Below are 18,349 nucleotides of genomic sequence, written 5' to 3'. Positions count from 1 at the left end.
AGGCTGTGAGGGCTGTGGGATGCCCATGGAGGACAGGCTGTGAGGGCTGTGGGATGCCCATGGAGGACAGGCTGTGAGGGCTGTGGGATGCCCATGGAGGACAGGCTGTGAGGGCTGTAGGATGGCCATGGAGGACAGGCTGTGAGGGCTGTGGGATGCCCATGGAGGACAGGCTGGCGAGGGCTGTGGGATGCCCGTGATACAGGAACACATGTTCTTAATTTATGATGTCTCCCCATAGCAGCAGGTTGGGATTTTGGATTCAAAGTGGACAAGACGGCCACATGAATACTAATGTTTATAAAGTGCCTCTAAAAAAACCTATACAAAGCATTCAGAATAGAAGAGGAAAGCAAACACTGCAGTGCTCCAGGTAGTCAAGTGCGAACCGATGTTTTTTCCCTCCCTACCTGGCAGGAAAAGGAAGGCGTTTCAGTCCCTGCCTCCGTGCCCTCTGCGTCAGCGGGCGCTGGCAGAGGCTGCGGGCTGTGGCTCAGAGCCCTGGGCACCTCCTGCAGCGGCTGCTCCGGCTGGAACGCCCGGCGGCGGGGCCGGGGCAGGGCCACGGGGCTGTGGGCTGGGATGCAAAGGGGGGAAGCTGCAGGGAGTCAGCAGGTGATGCCCAGACCACAGGTAAATAAACCTGCTGGAATGGCTGTGTGCCGCGGCAGGAAAGCCCAGAGCTGCTGCAGCTGGAAACTAGTGCAGGCTGTGCCCAGGGCACGTGGTGGTTTCTGCATAGGGCTGCAGCAACCTGCATCGAGGGAGAAAGCAGTGGAGATCACGTTCCTGTTGGCAAATGGGGGGTTTCCTTGGAGCTGGGCCACCTGGAGGGGCACAGGGTGGTCCTCGGCCACAGCAGCTCCTGCAGGAGTGTGAAATGCTTCCACACATGCAGCTTGCTTTTATTCTGCAGTAATTTTTTTTTTTCCCCTCAGTGTTTTTCCAACTCATGTCTTGCTGCCAGAGTCCATATTAATAATGCATGACTTTTTTTTTTATGGTGCTTCCTTCCCAGCGTCCCTTTCAGTTGCTGAGTCAGAGAAGATTGTTATAGCAGCAACCTCTGAAGCGGTGAAATGCCCCTGCAGTGCTCAACTGCTGTCATTTATCATCCCTGCTCCTCTGCGGGCAGATCGTTCCCTTGACCGGCTGGGGGAGAGGATCCCAGTGCCAAAAGTCCGAATCCTGCTGTGCCAGCTGGTGACTGGTGAGCTGAGCTCTGCTCAGCCTTCCTGGCTAGCGTTTGGTGAAAGCAGATATTGCCTCTGTTTGGCTACTTTCTTTTGGTTTGAAATCCGGTGAAATTTTTTCCAGATCTGCCTGAGACTGTGCTTTGGGATTGTGCCCAAGACTTTTTTTTTTCCCCTCTCATTACTAATTTTTAAATCATTTTTTCCTCCTCCCTATACTCCCTTCGAGATCTGTACCTGGGCTTTTTAGGGTAATTGGGATGACAGAAGCCCCATAATGTGTTAATGTGGTTAAATTAACTTAAAATCCTTCCAGTAGCTGTTGAAACGTGCCTGGCTGCTGCAGGAAGCCTTGGAGTTGCTAATGCAGCATGGAACAGAGGTTTGTAGGGCTCCTGCCTCTGGGTTGGGATAAGCCCCCAGTGGATCACCTCCCTGCAGAGCTGGTCCCCACCTACTGGGTCTGAAACCCAGAGGGAAGTAGGCAGCAATAGCACTTTTCAGAGAATTTGTCTTCTAATGACTTCAGTAATACCTGCACTGTAACCTCAGGAGCAGATCTCTCCTGTCTCTCTTTGGGTGGAAGCTGTTGGGGTACTCACTGGTGGGGAGTGGGGGCACGCAGCCTCAGTGCTGGGAAACAGCATCTTCATAGTCTTCCCTCGCTCAATGTTCTGCCTCTTTGGGCTTTGAAAGACTCACCTGTAAATTTTATCCCAAAGCCAAGCAGGAGAGGAGGAGGACTCAACCTGGTGAAGAAGGGTTTCCTTTTCCCAGACTTCTCAAACTGCCTCGTTCCCTGTGTCCCACTGTTGGGGATGGCAGGAGCACATGTGGGGAATGCAGAGGAGTGGAGAGAGGTCCAGGGCTGGGAGGGAAATGGTGCTGCTTTTCCCTGCTTTTCTCAGCTGCTGGGAGCTGACCGGAGCAGCCGGATGGCGATGCCACCCTTGGGAGCGGGGTGTGTGTGAGGCTGACCCTGCTGCACAGCTGCATCTTGCTCAGACTGGGCTCTGGGCCTGTCTCGCAGTGGGAATGGTTGCCCTTGTCATGGTGTGCTTCCCACTCAGCACCAGCCCGTTCTGCTGAGGCTCTACAGTCCTGGGCTACTGATTCATTCCTTCCGAGGAAGGGGAAGCTGCTGTGGTGTGAAATCCTCCCAGAGCTGCAGTGCATCCTCTTTCCGTACTGCAGCCTGGCTCCCTCGCTCAGGATCAGGGATTTCTCTTGTCCTGGATTTTTTTAAGGTTTTGCTGGCTGTTGGGTGCCCAGTGCCCTGGCCTGGGGAGGGAGCAGACTCCTTCTGTGAGTGGCTTTTGTCTGTTACAGGGGAAGCTTTGCAGAAGGATCCCATGAACTTCTGGGCCTTGAATCCATATGGCCTTGCTGGAGCAGCCTCACTGGGGTCACCAGCTGCCCCAGTGCTGCTGCCTGCCCCGAGGGGCACCTTCATATTGCAGCAGCCCTGCTTGCCTGGCAGTGACACACAATGCCACCCACAACTAGTGAGACGAGCAACTTGCTTCTCGGCTAACAAGATTTAGGTGGATTATGCTATGTATTTAATCAAGGGCTAAGCTGATTGCCTTATTTGGCATGGATCAAAGCCCTTGAAAATGCCAGCCGGGAGACCAGCTATTGAGTGGGAATATTCCTCAGCCGTGTGCCTGTGTGGCAAGGCTTGCTTTCGAAGAAGCTGAGGAGGGAAGTTCAGCAGGCAGGTTTCACTGCAGCAGTGCCCAAATGCAAAACCAGACAGGAGAAGTCTGAGGCGATGGGGAGGTAGAAGCATGTGAATGTTGTCAGTCACTGACCATCTCAGAGGACTTGCGGGAGAAGGCTTCCTTTTTCTAGTTTTCAGTTTGAAACCATGTTTCTAGATACATAAAGCTCCTTGCTGACAGGTAAGGGAGATGCTCTGGCATTTGGCAGTCCAGCTTCCACCTTCTAGAAAAGCAGCTGTGACTCTGGAGTGAGCTTGTATGGCTCTGCAACAGAGGCCACATTCTCCAATGCTTTCACAGAGAGCCCTGCACCCCCTGCAGTGGGTGCCACCAGTGTTGGAGCTCACAAGGGTCTCATGTCCCCTTGTCCTAGTCCCCACTGCAGCATTGCCCTGGGACCCTGCGGGATTTCGGCCGTGACGGTGCAGGAGCTGGTACTGGTTGTGGAGGAACAGAGCAGAGGATGCTCCTTGCTGCTGCCAGCCCAGAGGTACTCGCTCCTTGCTGCAGCCTCTGCTGTGCAGGGGGAGCCCACGGTCAGGAACTGTCACTACAGACAGGTATGGAGGCGAGTTTAAAATGACTTTCCAGTTAAGAGCTGTTGTGCTTGTCAAGGTCTACCTGAAGTGGCAGGGCAAGGGCATTGTCCAAGGTGTTGTGGTGTCTCTTTCCTGCAAAGGTTGGTTTTTTTGCCACGAGAGATGTGTTGCTACTCTTGGGTGCCCTATCCCCCTGTCTGAGCTGGGAGCATACTCTGCACTGCTTCACCTGCGTGCAGCAAGATGTCCCAGCCAAGCAAGCTGTTGAAAATACACTGGTTATTCAAAACACTTTTTCTCTTTCTTAAAAAGAGAGGTTTATTCCAGGAACCAGCCTCTGTCTTGCTGCTGTTTGATGCAAGGAGGGCAACCACAGCTCATAGCTCTCATGCTTGGTGAACGTGACAGTAAGCACTGCCTGTTGTAGAGCAGAAAATACCCCAACCAAAAGGCTCAGCTGGAGGAGACAGAGACAGGCAGCTTCTGCTTTGAGGTGAACCAGACTCTTCTCAGGCAGCAGCAGGTGCTCCCCACAGCATCACTGCTTCTTCCCCTTCTCCCACAGCAGCACTGGGGCTTTGCAAACACCTCTCTCCTCTGACTCTCGGGCCTTCTCGTGTCTTTGCCTCAGCACATGCTGCAGCAGGAACAACCCTGGAGCAAATGCAGGGACATACTCAGCCATGTCCTGCCTGTGCCGTGGGCGCAGGGGTCCCTTGCCCTGGCTGCCCTTTCTCTCCTAGATGTAGCCTGAGCTCTGCAGGGCTGGCAGAGCATCTTGTGTGACAGCCGGGTGTAAAGTGTTCCATGTTTAATTTATTGCTTATCAAACCTGCAAATGAGGCACTGCCTCAGTTCTTCTCCAGCTCAGACCCATTATGCATCTTCCTGCCCTAACTTGTATGTGTAATTACAGGCAAGGATTGGTCAAGCATCCCTCTGTGTTTCAGAGGCCTGGGCAGGCTTGCTAACATGCAATCATCCTGTCAGCCCGGCTTTTCGGTGTCTTGGGCTGTACCAAATGGTCTGACAGTTTCTAGGCTGCAGCAGCAGGGTCTCTGCTGGTACCTGACCCTCTTAAGCAGCTCCAGGGTTGGTTGTTCTGTGCATCAGGCTGGGAAGGGCCATAGGGCAAGAGCAGATGGAGGGAGCAGTGGTGAGAAGGGGGGCGGGGGCTGCCCAGCTTCAGGGCGCTCGAAGTTAACCCTGCTTTCACCTAATTAAAATAGAAAAACTGCCAGTCAACATGGTGATTGTCTGGTTTGCTGCTGCACTGCAGAAAGCTGATGGCAAAGCAGGGCTCACGGAGGGTGCTGACACCAACCCTTTTCCCTGTGCTGCCCTCCCCCAGCAGCTGCACATGAGGTGTCCAGCCTGGCTGGGGAGTGGGTCACAAATCCTCACGTTATGGAATGCTGCTGGAGAGTGACATGGCATTTATAGGGCTGCCAAGGGCTCGGCTGTGTGGGGAACGGGGGCAAAGGGGAGGATGGTCTTTAGCTGTAATACCTTAGGGAAGCAAACACAACCTGGACAAATTGGGTAACTTGAGTGGATAAGTTGGTGTAGTCTAAAATCCCGTTATCCAGCATGGAAGGAATGGCTGGTGCTTTGGCTGGGAGGAAGAGGAGGAGGGTGGGCTGCTGCATCTCTGTGGACTGGTGCCATGCCCAGTGTGGAGGGGTAATGTGAGCAGGGTCTGTGGAACACCAGCCCCAACCAGCTCCTTCCCCATGGGGCTGTTCTGGCCCGGAGGAGTCCTTCCTTCACTGCCTGCCCAGCCCCTCTGGCTGCTTGATCTGGGAGCACTGGCCTCCTGTTCCCAACGTGTTTATCTTTTCCAAGGTAGCTGAATGTCTGACTCGTGTTTGCAGAGCTTGACTTCTGGCCGCAGACAGGCTGGAATTGATTGGTTTATTATTTTCCCCCCTCTGCCCCATTGGTCATATTGATGAACGAGTGGTCAGATCCCTCAGCAGACACTCAACTCTAAGTCTTAAACTCGAGTTGCTGTTGTGTGAGAGGAGCTTAAAGGTGTTTCTGTGGGGGAGTGGGACAGAATTGAGGGGATGTTTGCTGTTCCCTGATGTTCCCCCTATGTGTGCTCATCCCTCCCCAGGGCTGTGAGGGGGTGATAGGGAAAAACTTTGGCTTGGATGCCCCCAGGCAATTGCAGAACCAGAGGACTGGTGGCACGAGGCAGAAGAAGGCAGCAATGGCTGTTCCTGCCCACGGTGGGACATACAGGGCACCTTGTGCCCCAGGCAGCTGGGAACAGCTGGGCTGGGTGCCCAGCACCCCATCCCGACAGCCTGCTCACGGGCAGCCTCCGAACTTGCATCAGGTCCTTCTCCTGTTTGTATAAACCCAACAGAGCCTGTGGGTTGGGAGTCTGGGGGCCACAAGCTTCTTGTCCCTTGTAGTCAACAACGTCCTGTCACCCTGGGGTGGATCCTGAACCCCGGTTACAGCTTGGGGCTGCGGACAGGCTGATCCCTGGCTGAGCTTGCTGGCTCAATAGCCTTGTGGCTGCTTATCTGGGATTAATGTGTAACTTAATGGCAGTGCTTAGGCACAGCTCTGAGCGTGGTGCTGTGTACAGGGCGGTGCGAATCTGCTTTCTGATGCCAGGGCACTTTAGTCCCCCTTCCCATGATAAGGTTTAGGGTTTTCCTGTGCCTGGCACCAGCATGGACACACTGTTGGTAAATGTTGGCCATATCAGGGCAGGAGGGACAGGTCAGCAGAGGCAGGAGAGGAGGGCAGTGCTGGGGGGAAGCCACGAGGCACAGCACTGCTCTGCTGTCCCTGCAAAGGGGTCTGTGTGTGCTGAGCCCCAGGGTCTGGTCCCCAAAGGGACAGGTCTGGGGGGTGAGGGAAGGAAGGGCTTTTTCTCTTCCCCTGTTCAAGGCATGCCAAACAGACTCAAACCATTGCTTTTTCTGCTGACACATAGGAAGGCGTCACACAGGCTGTGATTTGATAGGCAGTCTCAGGCATTAGATAAGTTCATAGATACCGGGATGATTTGTTTCTAATGAAGTCATTCCCTGTGCTGATAATGGAGTCAGTTAATTTATTTACAGCAGCTGTATTACCAGTTTGTTTGTCAGGCAGAAGAAAATCATATAAAAAATGTTAGATATTCCAAGGCTACATAGTTCCCAACAAAGTTAATAAATGTCTTAGGACATCAGAGTTCTTACAAAATCCCATAGGTAATGGCCTGTGTGTTGGAAGTTCAAAGTTGCACCCTCTCTCTGATAGCTTTTCTGTTCTAATAAAACACAGCAGCTGGAGGGACCGTTTGCAGTGCAGCCTTTAATTATTGCAGACAAGAACAACTCTGTAATCTGACTGTGGAGGCCAAGCTGCTGTGGGTCTTAAATGGAACTGCATGGTGAGAGTACCCTTGGCAGGGAGCTCTGAGCTGCTGCCTTTGAAAATCTTGGACAACAATAATCCCATGTGATTGAAGAATTCCAGCTTGGAGAATTTTTTAGGAGTTGAAAGGGCTGACAAGCCAGGCAGATCCATAGTGTGGAGGTGGGGCTGTGGCTGGTCCTTCCCTGGCTGCTGGTATGGCTGCTTTCCCAGGGCCTGGCAATGTATGGAGAAGAAACCACAACAGGGACAGTCTTGGGGTATTGCTACGGAGGGATCTCTCCTTACTTGGAGTCTCCATGGTGCAAACTGTGCTTGCTGCAAATCAGCCTTTATACTGACAGGGCAGAAGCAGCTGTGGGATGCTTTATTCTCACTAGCTGTGATATTGCAGTGTGTTACCTGGCTCTGGGCCTCAGTGAGGAGTGGGAATGCCCAGGCTCAGGTCAGAAGAGAGGCTGCAGTTCCTGTTGTCCTGCTGATCAGGGCAGTCACCGTGGTGCCTGTGTATGCCCAGGGTGGATGCCTGGGCATGGGCGGAGGGTGGCACTCTGCACCTGCCCTGGGGTGGCCGTGGTGTGTCCCCAGAGTGCTTCCTGCCCTGCCAAGGTTGGAGGCACAGGGACAGCCAGTGGCTCAGCTTAGGCCAGCCCTGTCTTAGGTTCCGCCATTCCCATGGCAAGAAGCAGGTCCCCTGGGACCCGTGGGCAAACCAGGCTGGGAGCAGGGCTTTCCCGTGGTAATTTTTTTTTTTTTCGGAGACAAGATGTAAATAGGACATGCTGGACCATGCTTTAGCCATAAATGGCAGTGGAAGATGTGCTGTGGGTCTTGCTGAATTGAGCAAAGAATGACTGCTGTCCTGATGCTGCAACCACAAACCCTGCCCCGCGTTTCTGCCAGCTGGGCAGCCGTGCTGCCTCACCCGAGTTAACTGGGATGGTCCAGCCTGGTGTGAGAGGCAAAGCACTGACCTGGAACAGCCTCTTGGACCCCCCCCCTCCTTTGGAACAGCTCTGTTGCAGCAGACATGAGGCTGTACATGTGATAACCCTTTTTGTTCAGCCATGCTGAACTTGTAAAACATGCTTGAAAAATCAGGTCTTTGGTTGTTTTTTTTTTTAGGGGGGGGGGAATAGCCTAAACAACAGAACCTGTTCTCTTTTTCTCTATGAAAGTCGGGGCGTTAAAACTCCAGATAGTGCAATTTGCAGTGTGTGAACTGAGTCAGTAAATCCATGCCTCTTAAGTTGTTTTTATCTTGACCATTTCATAATCTCCAATGGGTATAGTTAATCTCCTAATTTGGAAAACTAACAAATCAGTGATTTCAAAATCTAGTTACCTGGTGTGTGATGTATATAGAAATTTTAAATCCAAATCCCACCTGCCTCCTGTTCTCTGGTCCGGCTGTATTCTAGATTGCTTCAGCTGGTGAAAACTCCCTATTGACTGCCTTTCCTGGGCAGTACCACCCCATGTGTCCCCTTTTTCCTGCATGTCCTACGACTGCCCGTTTGAGTAGGATGCCCAGGTTGGTGGTGGGGGCTGCCTGCAGTAGAGGATTTCCTTCCTCTCCTGCAGCCGTGCCAATTCCCACGGCCTGGGAGATGAGGAGCTGTCCCAAGCAGCCCATGTCCTTCCCTGCCCTCCTGCTTCAAGGACAGCGCTGGGGAGTATCTTCCTCTCCCTTGCTTGCCCAAGCATTCACTTAATTCTTATTTATTATTTTTCTTGAGCGAAGCTCTCCCTCTGTTTGTTCATCCTGCTCCTACATGAGCACTGGGCTCAGGCGTCGGGATTCCTGACGCTTTGAGATGGTGTCCAGGATGCAGGAATTCCCACTGCTTTGTCTCCTAACGAACCAAAGGAACAAGCACTGAACTGTAAATGTTTGGAAGTGTAAATGTTTGCTGTGGCAGCAGCAGCCGGTGCTGCCAGCCCGGAGGTCGGTGTCCGTGTCACTGCTGCTGAAGAGCCTTTGATTGCGCATTTCGCTGCTCGGTGCCCACAAGTGCCCAGCGAGTGCTGCGTGTTTGTGCTCTGCGTGCACAGAAATCTGCTGGCAGCTGATGCTCTGCTTCTCCTTGGAAGGGTTTGAGCTGACCCTGGCGAAGGGAGCGGGATGGGGGGGCAGGCTGGCTGGAGATGGGGAGAGTTAAGAGGACCGGAGAGCAAACAGGAGATGCAGTCATGTGCAATCCCATCTCCTGAACGACAATTAAAGTAGGAGAGCCTGAATCTCTCAAGGAAGGGTAATATTTAACTTGGGCAAATGCTTGTTATGGTCTGTGCCCCAACCTACATGTGTCACTACGCCCTTCCTTGAAAAAGGAGTTGCAGCAGAGCCCGGGAGTTCGGCTGCTCTTGGGATTTGCAAAGCCCCGTGTGATCCTGCAGCCATCCTTGGTGTTATTGCCCTGGTAAACTGTCCTGGGTTTCTCACCTGCATGGAGCTGGGCTGCCCACTGTCCCCGTGGGTGTGACTGTGCCTAGGTGATGTGGGGCTCAATCCCACCACCAGCCCTGCCTGCTGTCAGGGTGCAGAGCTCCTTCCATGGGTGCTTTGATGCTGTAGATGCTACGTGAGTTCCCTTGGCCTTCTGAGTTTTCCCATGTATGGCAGAGCGTGTCATGCTCCTCTTGCTGGATATCCCAAAATCAGTGCAGTGCTCTTCAAAGTGAGTGGCACAAACACCTTAGCTCAGCCAGCTGCGGGGATTGCAAATGAAAGTTGCCACCCTAAACGTGTACAATAAAGTTTAGGCTCTATTAGAATAATATGGACTTTTCCTCCCCTTGCTGAGGCCTCCCCAGGTCACTTTTCTCTAAGACAGTTTAGATGCAATTTCCCCATATTGGGGTTTTGACCGAGTGTCACTGCAGCCTCCCATCTTCCCATTTGCTCCGTGCACGTGCAGGCTGCCAGCTTGCCAATTTTGGGCACAAGTGGTTTGTAATTACCAGCTCAATGCTGCTGCTGCACTGTTAATTCTTAAACCATTTAATGTATCAAATTATTCCTTCCTGTGCTATTTAGAGGCAAAGGGCTAAGTAACAGTGATGGCATTAATATTAAATTCTCTAAAACTAATAGGAACCTCTTATTTAATTGTTCTGGCACTCAGCACATCTGGGGAATACGGTGCCACTGGAAAGCTAATAGAGACAGAGGTCTCAGGGTGTATTAGCGCTGGGATGCTGCTACATTCCTAGTTGGGTTATTTACGAGTTAAGACTATCCTAACTGTCTATCTGTGCCTTAGAGGCTTAGTTTGATTAAACCCCTTTGTATTGCTAATGCTAATGGAGCTGGATTGATGCTGGGGATCTGCTGGGAGAGCTTAGCAAAAGGCTTAACGTAGACATGACTCTGCTGGTTTCACAGTCTCTGGGCCCCGCGGGAGGTGTCTGCAGTGGGCAGGATCTCCCCGCCCTGGCAGGGTGCTGGGCTGACCTGGGCACCCATCCCTGCTGCCTGCGGGACCATCGCCCCTCCCAAGTACCTCCCACATAAGGTGTCCTACAAGCTCTGCTGGCTTGTCATGCCCACTCCGAGAGTCTGGCTGAGTGTTCAGGGCCAGTTTCTCTAGCTGGGCACTGTTTTGTGACTGTGTTGGTTGAAATGGGGGCTCCGGGGGCTGGCAGAGGTTGCCCTTGCTGGGACTGGGTTCTGGCTGCCGGGAGAAGGCTGCACATGGCTGTGAGACCACGATAAACTCAAACAGCCCTTCTGTGCTTCTGCAGCGTGGGTGGACTAATGAACCAGGAAAACTGCTGAATGTGACAGAAAGCTGTAAATCTCAAAGCAGAGGAAGACCTGCTCCTTCCTCAGGAAAGCCTGGCTGCTGTGCTGGGTGCTGATACTGCTGCAGGCATGCAGGGCTGCTGTGAGCCACCCGGCCCCTCTTCCTGACCCCAGCCCCAGTGACTGTCCCTCCCAGCATGGGGCTCAGGATACCCTGCCATCCCCCCTGCCAGGGGCTGCTGGAGGAAGGTCCTTTCCGCAGGCGGCGGAAGCGTGTCAGGGTCAGGAGCGAGATGTGTCAGGACTGTCCCTTTCCTGTGTCTGTAGCCGGCATGGATCACACTCAGTCCTCTTCCAAATCAACTCCCAAGCTGCAAATTACTCTGTTGCCTCTTCTAGTACATATCATCATGACAAAACTAATTTTCCATGAGAGAGTCAGCTGTTTCTTGATTAGAAGTGCTCCGAAAATACTAACAGAGAAATGATTACAGGAAGATTTCAGCACTCATTTATATAATTGGACTCTACCTCCCAGGCTGAAGTTGTTGCATCCACTCCTGGCTTGGGGTGAGCACTTGCCCTCCCTGTTGCTTGTGAGCAGGGGGTTGGGGTGCAGCATTCTGAGTGGTCCATAGCCCTGGGGTGCAGCTGTGTGCCTCTGCTGTGGTTGCTGACAAGCTGTCGTGGTTTCCATGTGTTTAAATCACAGTGGAGTTGATTTGTCCTTTAATGAGTCAACAAGAATAATCTCAAGGCAGTCATTTGGGCAAATGGGTTCTTAAATTTTGCTCATTTTCTGTGTGGGCAGTGAGGGTCTGCTGGAAATTGATAGTCAAAGGGCCATCTCACCTCTCCCATCACTCTCCTGTCCTTGTCCCGTGGCTGTAGCTGGGCTGTTATCGCTCTGTGTACGTGCTCTGAAGTGCTGCATGCTCAAAGGGAAGAAAGGCAGAAGGCCAGTGTAATTTTGGAGATCATCCTGTGTGATTAGATTAGCAGTATCTCACAACACAGCTTTCTGGCTGAGCCACAGTCCAGGCCCAGTGCATTGCAAGCCTGTGTCTGCAGGAGCCGATGCTCAGGGGTGATCAGCATCTCCATCCCTGCTGGTGGTGGCTCTGGGAAACAGCTCTTGGGTACAGCGGCCCAGGGCTCTCTAGGGTCAGCCAGGTCAGCCTTAGTAAATTTAAAACATGGCCAATTTGCTCATTAGAAGTGGAGTAAATAGAGGAGGGGTAAGGTTTGAGCTCCGTACAGGAATTCCCAAATGTTGGTGCAGACCCGGCCCTGGACATGGCAGCCCCGTGGAGCTGATCTAAGCTCCATGTGCACACGGGGAGTGAAATGTTTGCAATAATGTGTTTTAAATCCGATTTTCTGACCTGAATGAATTGCATGTTCTGGATAAACATGGTGTTTGTGAAGCTTATCTTGTGCAGCCAGTTTGTTTCAGGGGTAGGAGAAGGAGCTCTGGCTGGTGGGGTTATGGGGGGCTCTTGGGTTTGTGGCATGTTGATGGCACAGCTCATCCCTGGCCGGGTATCTCCTTAATCACCTGCTTAAAGGGGTTCACATGTGAAAAGGCAACTGCTGCCTGACACAAAGCCGGTGTTGTTCATGCCCATGCTCCCCTGGGATGGTGGCTGCTGTGACAGTCTGCTCAGGATTCCTGCTGCAGCTCAGAGCAGCCCAACCCAGCGAGCCGTGTCATGTGGCTGTGGCGAGGCCCTGCTCCGTCTGCCCGGCGTGGAGGGGAACAAACGGCGCTTTCACTGTGCCCGGCAAACCTCCCTCTTCCTCAAATTAACCAGGGATTGGATGCCGATTTGTCTCTCTTGTTCTTTCATGCTTCACCAAACCTGGTTCTGCTCTACCCAGCAAGTCGAAGCATAATGAAGTAAAAAGTGAAATTACTTGATCAGCATCAGCGAGTTGTGCCTTGCCGCTGACTCCAGCTCTGCACGAGGCAGAAGGTGCAGGATTGCTGCCCCCCTTCCCTTAGCAGCAACCTGGGCCTGATAAAGCATCTCAGTTGAGTGGCTTCAGCCACCCTTTGCTCTGTGCAAAGGAGAGAAGCTGTGCCTGGCTCTTGACTAGCACCCTGGTTTTTGGGCTGCTGGTGCTGGGAGGTGATATGGTTTTGTGATGAGCTCTGAGCTGGAGATGAGTGCGAGCTTGTGAAGGTTTTGGGACTGGATGTAAGGCTTTGCATGGGGAATATCAGCTATGTTTGTTTCTGGCCTGTGGTGCCACATCAAAATGCCAGTTTCTCCTGAGCCTTATCACTGGGCATCTGCTGGAGCAAATTCCCTGTTGTTCTGAGCAGGAGCAGCACTCTGTACCTCTTGCTGTCATTGAAACAGGGAACTGCACCAGAGCACAAGTTGATGTCATAGCTGTCACCAGCTGACCCAGCATTCACTCTGGGTTGCAGAGCTGTCCCCAGAACGGGTGGGTGAGCAGGAGGTTTTGGGTGCAGCTTTGGCTGAGGCATTTCCTGCTCCTTGCTGCTGTAACTGCTGGCTTAAGGTGCCATCGCTGGCCCCACTGTGAAGGGCTGGACATGGACATTTAAAATCACATTTAAAGACAGTTGTCAAGCACTTCATGCAGCTGACCCCCTTCTTGCTGAATATCTGGTGATTCCCCATGGCTCAGAGACAGGCTGGGCACGGGCAGCAGCTGGGCATGGCATGGGGCTCTGTCCCCCTTTCAAATACTTTACTGTGCAAAACCAAAATACAGTTGGGATTGGGAGATACATCTGGACACCCCTTCCAGGGCTGCCAGATGGGTGTAGAAGGGGAGAGCGGGTCCAGCAGTGTGTGTGTCCCTGGGCAGGGTGGGGGACCCTCACTCTGTGGTAGCGGTGCTGCCTCCTGCAGTGCCGTATCTAATCTGTGTTCCCGGGGACTCCAGCTGTGACTGTGCCTTCCTGGCACTGGCACCGGTTCCAGGCTGTGATATGCCTGCTGTAGAAGTGACCTGTCTGTTATGGATGTTTCCTGGTGACATTACATCAGCCACTGCCCTCCTCTGAGCAGGGTCTCTGTTGTTTCCTTGGCCCAGTGCCCTCTTCATCCCTCCTGTGGTATCTTTTGACCTGTTTTTTTTAATTACTAGTGCAGAATTGCCCTTCCAGGTTGCCCCTCCTCCCTATGTGCAAATCAAGATTTTTCTTTTTTTCCCCCCCATTTTATTCTTAACCCTAAAACCTCACCAAGGGGCTGTGGCTGGCACAGTGATGCTGCTGAGGGGTGCTGTGGCGTGCGTGGTGGCCATCCTGCTGTCCCTGTGGGTGGCCATCCTGCCGTCCCCATGGGAGCTGCTGGTGACGCAGGGCTGTGCCTGCTGCTGTTTGCTTTGGGGCCTGGCCCTGCCAGCAGGGTGTCAGCTTAAACTGAAACCTAAGCAGGCTCAGCCTGAGCTGTGCCAGGGCACGGGGTCAGCAGGAAAGAAGAGGGGGAAGAAACCTGGCTTGGGGCTGCCCTGGGGACCCAGGGTTTGTGCTGCTGCCTGCCCCAGGGGGTGTGGTGTGCCAGGGGCTCGGAGCCTGGTGCAGGGATGCTCTTTGTGGTGCCTGTTGGGGTATCTCTGCCAAGCAAGTGTCAGCCTTCGGTTCTGCAGCCTGGGAACGACTGCCCTTCTCCAGGCACGCAGCTTGGTTTCCTGTTATAATGATATTTCCTAATTAAGCCTCCCTAATTAAGGAGCAAAAGGTGCTGTTGTTTAAGCTGCAGTGCTGTGTTACAGCCTGGTTGTCAGGTCTGGCTGGGTACGTTCCCTTGTTAACCAGCCGGGTTTCCAAACGTGCCTTACGCCTCCGCTTCCTGACTCCATGCCCTTCCCAGCTCCCGTCGGGCAACCAAGGCATGTGCAACCCAAGGATCCTCCTGGCAGGAAGGAACTGAAACCAAACAGAAGGCTGGGATTGGTTCCAAAAGATGCTGATTTCTCTTTCCTACAAAAGCTGATGCCGATGGAAATATTCCTTTATTCTTCCTCCCTTGCAGTGAACACCTACCTCTTCATGATGCAAGCCCAGGGCATCATGATTCGTGAAAACATGCGAACTATAGGAGCTCAGGTGTACGAGCAGGTGGTCCGCAGTGCCTATGCCAAGAGGAACAGCAGCGTGAATGACTCAGGTATTTCTTGAACAATTGTGATTTTGGTCAAAGGTTCCATTTCCATTGAAATGGTAAATGCAGGGTGGGAACTTGGATTAATTGTCTGCCTCTTTTATTTCTATATATCTAAAAATAGATATGTAACATAAAAATACCTAATATATATATGAATACTATGTATATATACGCTAGATATATAAATTATGTTTATTTCTGTATATATAAAAAATTCAAATTCTTCTAACTTGTATAAGGGGTGAAAATCTGAAATGATGGGATTTGAACTGAAAACCTTTTTGCTTTCCAGGAATTCAACTTGTAGCTTCAAGCAGTCTGAGGGCAAACACTTTCAAATTCAGTGCAAGGATCAGGTTTCATATTTAAAAAATTCCTTCCCAGACATGCGCCTGCGCAGAGCTCTGGCTCCGTGCACGTGGAAGAGCCTGTGCTCATAAGCTTCACTCTTCCCATGCAAGGATGAACTGAGATGACTTGGCTGGAGATCTGCCACAAATAATATATTGAACTTTGGGCAGGATGCAGGGAGTGGAGGCACAGGCTCCCCCTCCCAGCCTGTTCATCATCCAGATATGTATAAACAGGGTTACAAGTTGTGGTGTAAATGTGGTACAGTGAAGCATAAATGCTCGTGGCTGTGTGTAAGCCAGGGTGAGGCGTTGCTGCCGGGCTGGTGACACCTTCCCTGCTGGCCTGTCACCCCTGTCCCACACTGGTGCTGTTGCCATCAGGCTGTGGCAGAGGGTGGGGGAGCTCAGATCTGCTCCTCCCCTGTGAGGGTTCAGCAGCAGAGGTTGACAGAGTTTTACAAGGCAGGGTTATTTCCTGGCCGTGTCCCTGCTGCCCAGCCTGCTGAGGAGCTCATGGTGTGGTCACCAGTTCAGCTGTGCCCTGACTGGGGACGGGCACGGGAGGGGAATTGTTGACTTATGCAGGAGATGGACACCCCAGGTCACCTCCTCTCCCTGACGAGGTCAGCCAGGGCAGCCAGCCTGGGCTATTTTTAAGAGTGGAAACATCAAGTAAAGCAGAGGCAGGGTGAGGGAGTAGCTGATCCCCTGAAGGGACGAGGGTTGGACACTCCATCTCTGCTGCTTACTGTGAGGGGAGCCTTCATCTCGCTGCAGCCCTCGCCCATGGGGCTCTGAGTTCTTCAAAAGGCTGCTGTGTGCTCCTTCAGCAGGCATAGAACTGGTTACCTACCCTTTTAGTGCCAGTGATACCAGTGCTGCTGCTACTTCTGAAATACCAGGTTTTGCTCGAACCTCATACCTGTCTGTCCCAACTGCACACACGTGTCGATACCTCCTGGCCTGAGAGTTCTGGCCACGAGGATGGTTTCACAGACAAGCACTACGCACTGTCCTTGGCAACCTTCCCTGGCAGGCAGGTCGGGCAGACTCAGGATGGATGGCAGTGACATCTGGAAGTCACTTGGTGCTGTGGCCACAAGGATTACATTAACACTGGGATCAGAATCTTCCCTCCCTGAGTGTTTTTGGTGCCTCAGTGGGATCTGGATGGGTGGCACTGCCTGTTTAGTGTACTGTCCCCACACTGCCATGGGCAGTGAGGCAGTGTGACAGCTGGGAGAGGAAACCTGCCCAGTACAGCTGCAGGGAGGGACCCAGCAAAAGCCTTGACCATCCTAGCAGCTCCTGGTTGCTTCTGCCCCATCCTACCCTGCAGGCAGCAGTGGGCAGGGTACCCTGCACATCCAGGGAGAGGGATGCTGCTGCTGGGATGAGCTGGCACAGGTCACAAACCAATTTGGGCAGTAGAAGACCCTGTGGCCCCTCTGATTGTCCCTGCTTCAGCCACATGGGAGCTCTGGGAAGGAGGTGGCTGCCGCTGCTTTCTGAGTCACAGCCTCTCCACACATCACTCATACCCCAGTGAGGGGCTGCAGGGAGCAGTTCTTTGTGTGTGTCCTCGTGGGACCTGGGGCTTTGGTTTCTGGGCAGGTTCCTTAAAAATGTGATATTCTCCCCTGAATGGCAAGGTAACTAAGCGCAGGGTGGTTTGCTGCAAGCACAGTGTGCTTGTTCCCATCCATCTGCATTTATTCTTTGCTCTTGGTTGTTTTTTCCTCTTTTTTTGAGGAAGTAAGTTACAACTTTTCCAGCATTTCCTAATAGATGCAATAATAGGTTTCCTGTTTGGTGAGACAAAGAGGGGTCACTTCTATGCTTCCACAAGCAAAAAAGGCAGCCCTTAGTGCAAAACAGGGGAGTTGAGCTCCAACATGTGCTGTCAGTTGGGCTGAGTACTGAGAGTGTGCTCTGGTGATGGGAGTTTAAGGGGAATATTGCTTATGGAAATTTACAGCAGTATCAAGCATCCAAAGTAACGTCTATTGTACTTGAAAAGCCCTTAGATTGTGTTTACAGTCCATCTGGAGTCTCAAGATAGTTTGGGTACTGCTTATTTGAGGCTGGAGGGGCATTGCCCAGGAGGTCAAAGGATGTAGGGAATGGGGAGTCTGGAGAAACATGCTGGGCACTGCTGTGACTGCTGAGGCACAGGACCTCCTCTGCTCCTGCACGGTGCGAAGCAGAGGAAACTCTGTGTGTAACGTGATAGTTTGTATTGATCCTTTGAGGAGGATTCCAGACAGGATTTCCCTGTGTAGGATACTGCACTGACAGTCCTAGTTGGCATTGCGTCCTGCCTGTGGACTTCCCCCTCTCAGCTTTTTGGGAAAGGAGCACACTTGCTGGAGGACCCCTCTCTTTGTGCCATGGTCCTTCAGGGACAAGGTACAAGGTAGCTTTGACTTCCAAGAGCCACGTGCTCCTTTCCTTTGAACTGTTTGTGATATCTAAAGGTGGTGCTCAAAATTCTTCCTTTGGCCAGAAAATGCAAAAGTTTCTTTGATGTGGTGCTGTCTGAGGCAGCCAGGCTTCTGCAGCCACTTGTCCCAGGATGAGGATGAGCACCCAGCTGGGCTGCAAGGCTAGAGCACATGTCACTAGGGACACAGCTGTGCCACTGGGAACATCCTCAACCATGGCTGACTTTGGAGTCTGCTCACAGTGGCATGGGGAGGTGGATAGAAATAGCAGACCTACAGCTCAAGTATAAACTTTTCTCTTTTTTTTCCATTCCCCAGATTATCCTCTTGATCTGAGCCACAATGACACCTTTCTGCAAGCCACAACGTTTCTTCCTGAAGACTTTACCTACTTCCCCAACAACACCTGTCCCGAGAGGCTCCCTTCTATGAGTGAGTAGCATCCTGACAGCCCTGTGCCCCTATCCTGCTCCCCCTGAAGTAGTGGCATTCCCAGTTTCACCAGTGTTGCACCTTTCCCTGCCAGGCACCTGGGGATGAATGGAAGTGCTGTTTGGAGCCCAGTTCCCTCCTGGGAAATCATTGTTTACCCACTCTCAGGAATTAATCCCTGCTGTGTTGGAGGCTCCTCTCCCTGCCGAAGCAGGAGCCCATTGCTTGGCAAACACGAACAAAAGAGGGATTGTGTGCTGGGAGCTGGTGAAAAGGCTCTGCCAGCCCTTTTCCAGGGCCAGTGGCGGCAGGGTGGCTCCCTTGTGCCTCAGCAGTGCTGCCAGTCCCAACCCCGAGCTGTGCCAGGTACAGCTGTGCCAGGGC

General features: G+C 52.5%; 1 protein-coding gene across 1 annotated transcript in view; it reads left to right on the top strand.

Moving 5' to 3' along the window:
• The window catches only part of B4GALT5 (beta-1,4-galactosyltransferase 5), a 34,287-nt gene that overhangs the window by 8,115 nt on the left and 7,823 nt on the right, over positions 1-18,349 (top strand). Inside the window, exons 2-3 of the mRNA XM_017832358.1 lie at positions 14,605-14,739; positions 17,852-17,965. Of these exons, the coding sequence (XP_017687847.1) occupies positions 14,622-14,739; positions 17,852-17,965 (232 nt within the window). The 5' untranslated portion in view covers positions 14,605-14,621. The remainder of the gene's footprint in view (positions 1-14,604; positions 14,740-17,851; positions 17,966-18,349) is intronic.

This window comes from Lepidothrix coronata, unplaced genomic scaffold, assembly GCF_001604755.1.
Source record: "Lepidothrix coronata isolate B3197 unplaced genomic scaffold, Lepidothrix_coronata-1.0 Scaffold201, whole genome shotgun sequence".
In the NCBI taxonomy this organism is placed as follows: domain Eukaryota; kingdom Metazoa; phylum Chordata; class Aves; order Passeriformes; family Pipridae; genus Lepidothrix; species Lepidothrix coronata.
This window is presented reverse-complemented; position numbering and strand designations above follow the sequence as displayed.